This window comes from Sinocyclocheilus grahami, unplaced genomic scaffold (genome assembly GCF_001515645.1).
Source record: "Sinocyclocheilus grahami isolate Dianchi unplaced genomic scaffold, SAMN03320097.WGS_v1.1 scaffold679.1, whole genome shotgun sequence".
Classification (NCBI taxonomy): domain Eukaryota; kingdom Metazoa; phylum Chordata; class Actinopteri; order Cypriniformes; family Cyprinidae; genus Sinocyclocheilus; species Sinocyclocheilus grahami.
In genome coordinates, this window is record NW_015505858.1 from 338,635 (window position 1) to 342,627 (window position 3,993).

Sequence of the window (3,993 nt, forward strand, 5' to 3'; positions counted from 1 at the left end):
TGCGCCTGCCCTGTAGGAAGCTTAGTCCCAGATTTGTTGGCCCCTTCACCATCCTGGAACAAGTAAACCCAGTCACCTTCAAACTCCAACTCCCCTCACAGTATCGAATTCATCCCACATTCCACGTTTCTCTTCTGAAACCTCACCATGACCCTGTCTCTCTCCCCACAGAGCCTGACCAGACGGAGGAACCCCCTCTTCCCTTGATCCTGGATGAGGGGTCAGTCTACCAAGTGAAGGAAATTCTGCAGTCCCGGGGCCGTGGTGGTCAGCTGGAATACCTCGTAGACTGGGAAGGATATGGACCCGAGGAACGTTCATGAGTACCTAGGACCGATATATTGGACCCCGCCTTAATGTCTGAATTTCATGCTGCCCATCCTGATCAGCCGGCACCTCGGGACAGAGGTAGACCACCACGACGTTGGGGTTTTCGGCCCTCAGGAGTGGGCCGTGGAGGGGGGGTACTGTAACAGATCGGCCAGGCTCCGCCACCACCCAATCACAACGATCCATCTCACCTGAGTTCTGAGCACCTGTCACTAATCGAGCACCTCATCAACCAGCCTGCATAAAAGCACACACCTTAGACACCCTCATTGTCCGGTCTCGTATTCACGTAGAGGACTCAATGACTTTGCTACTACTTCCATGTGAATACTTCCTGCATTACTTACCTCCTGTGTTCCTCCTAGTGTCTCCTCATCTCCAAGTGTCTCCTGTTCCTCCTAGTTCCCGGATCGCTGAGGTGTGTGCTCATCCGGCCTGCATCCCTGCTCCTGTAAAGCCAAAGGATTCGGATTCCCCCACACATCATATCCTTTCAACTATTCCACGAACGACTCATCCACCATTCCATCCTCTGGACCCTATCCCTGTACTCTCTGTGACCGAATAAACCAGTTTTATATATACTAACCTGTTGCGTCAGACCTCTTCCGTTACAGATTAATAGAAAGGTCAAAAGGACAGCATTTATTTGTAACATTATGAATGTGTTTAATGTCACTTTTGATCAATTCAACGTGTCTTTATTGAATAAAAGTATACATTTTTCTTTAAAAAAAAAAAAGAGCCAAGACTTTTGAATTTTCATAATTTTAGTCCATAATTTTGAATGTAAAATCTACTAGTTTAAAACAGTAAAAATAGAGATTAAATAGGCATATCCAAATGTTTGTAATATTGTTACAACCTAGAATTTTTAATTTAAAGTTTTGGGTTGCAAAAATGTTCAAATCCAGCATTTTGTTTTTCTGTATTAAAATGTATTCTCTATTTTTAATATGAAATCTACTATTGCTCTACATAGTAAAAATAGAGATTACGTAGTTATATCCAAAATAATTTGTAGTGTATTAGTAATCTTGTTACAACTAAAAAAAAATTTATATTCTGTATATTTTCAAATTGATATTGTCTTTAAATTTTACAAAGGTCTGTAAAGCTAACCTGTGTTTGTCAAGGAGCGCTTCCACCGAGAGCCTCCGCAGGTGAAAATGACAGCGCGGATGAACTCCCGGCCGCATAATTTGACTCCGTACGAGGGGCCGTCCAGTGCCTGTACTCCAGCCAGCAGCAGACACACTACAAGCGCTGTGGTTTTCCACATCCTGCTGAGAGCAGATCTTCACTGACAGCAGCGGTTGATGTTCAGAAGCTGGTTTCCTGCTGGTTTGGAACCAGGTGCCTGTTTGACAGCGAAGTTCTGTGATTTTTCCCCAGGCCCCTGTTTCTGCTTATAAAGAGGTGAGGGGCCCACATGCTCAAACCCCCCCCCAAGCAGGAGTCACAGATAACCCTGTAAGATAGTGGCAGAGACCTTTCCAGTAACAAAAGCATGAGCAGGAAAGGTGAATGTGTAATTATAAGGGCATTCTGTGACACAAAACACTCTTTCTTCATTTAAATTGATGAATCATATTTGCCATACGACTCATGTCAGGATATTGCAGCATGAACAACAGTGATTTCTCTTTACATACAGTGATTGAATTAAGATGTCTGTCTGTTTTTTTTCTATTAAACTCATTGCAGTTAATCTTTTTATTTGTATTTTTATGCATTTGGCTGATGCTTTTGTCAAAAGCGACCTACTTTGCATTCAAAATACAAATTTTTATTAGTGTTCCACATTTCTTGGGAATCGAACCTATGACCATTAGTTGTACTGTTTGAGATAGTGGAATACTTTATTATTTTTCTTAAATTAATAATTAAAGTTTTATTTACATTTTGTATATAATGCTTCAGTCCAAAGAGACTAACATTGCATTCAAGATACATATTTTATCAGAATTATATTTCTTGGGAATCGAACCCATGACCTTGATGTTGCTAGCACCATGCCCTCCTGTTTGAGCTACAGGTTTATTATTTTTGTTTTTTATTAAAACATTTTTAATTAAAAATAATTAAATTCATAATTAAAGTTAAAATGTTTAGGTGATGTATTTTTATTATACATATTTTAAGGCATGTTTTGTTCAGGTTTTGACCTGTGAGTATAGTGTGTTTATTTTTAGAAATGTATTTTGCCACATATGAAAGTTTTATTTGTTTATGTATTTGTTTATTTATATTTAATCTATAATGATTTTGTCCAAAGCAACTTATATTGTCTTCAAGATATACATTTTATCGGTATTATACATTACCTGGGAATCGAACCCATGACCTTGGTGTTGCTAACATGCTCTATTCTTTGAAATACATTGATTTATTATTTTTCTTAATTAAGAATAGTTACATTAATAATTAAAGTTCAAATGTATAGTTGATGTATTTTTATGGTCAAATTTTTAAGGCATGTTTTGTTCAGGTTAAATGGAGTAAAGTGTGTTTTATAAAAAAAAAAAATATATATATATATATATATACTGTATATATTGTTATATGTCTATGTTTGTCCACCAGGCAAAAATTGTAAAATTGTAATTGTAAATCTAATCGCTTATGAAAGCAAGAGCACAGCTCCCCAAAAACTGTGTCCGGAGTTCACCCGAATGCTTGTTTTACCTTCTTTGCAATTCAATGCATCATTTATTGTGATCGTTTTTTTCCAGACCGAGTGATGACTGTGAGGTGTAGAGGTTAAGAGACAAAGAGATGTAGCGAGCATGGCATTTTCAAAGTGTGATAACACAGTCCATTGCACACGAGCAATCCTTGCATCCACATGGACAAAGGTCATCAATATCCAAAATGACAACAGAATAATGCATTTGTAACGAATGTGAAAATAACAATGACAACAGCGTGACATTTCGAGAAACATTAACGACAATATTTGACGCATGGAGGCCATGGAAATATATGTATAATTTAATAGTATAATATATATACAGTGGTGTGAAAAAGTGTTGGCCCCCTTCCTGGTTTTTTTATTTTTTTGCATATTTGTCACTTAAAAGATTCAGATCATCAAACAAATTTTAATATTACACAAAGATAATGCAAGTAAATACAAAATGCAGTTTTTAAATGATTATTTATTTTATTAAGGGAAAAAAGCTGTCCAAACCTGCCTGGCCCTACGTGAAAAAGTAATTGCCCCCTAAATCTAATAACTGGTTGTGTCACGCTTTGCAGCAACAACTGCAATCAAGCGTTTGCGATAACTGGCAATGAGTCTTTCACATCGCTGTGGAGGAATTTTGGCCCACTCTTCTTTGCAGAATTGTTTTAATTCAGCCACATTGGAGGGTTTTCGAGCATGAATGGACTGTTTAAGCATCTCAATCAGATTTAAGTCCGGACTTTGATTTGGCCACTCCAAAACCTTAATTTAGTTTTTCTTGAGCCATTCAGAGGTGGACTTGCTGGTGTGTTTGGGATCATTGTCCTGCTACATAACCCAAGTGCGCTTGAGTTTGATGCCACAAACTGACAGCCGGACATTCTCCGTCAGGATTTTCTGATAGAGTGCAGAATTCATGCTTCCGTCAATTATGGCAAGTCGTCCAGGTCCTAAAGCTGCAAAGCAGCCCCAGA

General features: G+C 38.3%; 1 protein-coding gene across 1 annotated transcript in view; it reads right to left on the bottom strand.

Annotated features, from left to right (window-relative positions):
* LOC107559241 (relaxin-3-like) overlaps positions 1 to 1,769 on the bottom strand; it is a 15,487-nt gene extending 13,718 nt beyond the window's left edge. Inside the window, exon 1 of the mRNA XM_016242988.1 lies at positions 1,453 to 1,769. Coding sequence (XP_016098474.1) covers positions 1,453 to 1,612 — 160 coding nt within the window. The 5' untranslated portion in view covers positions 1,613 to 1,769. The remainder of the gene's footprint in view (positions 1 to 1,452) is intronic.
* Between the last annotated feature and the right edge of the window lie 2,224 nt (positions 1,770 to 3,993).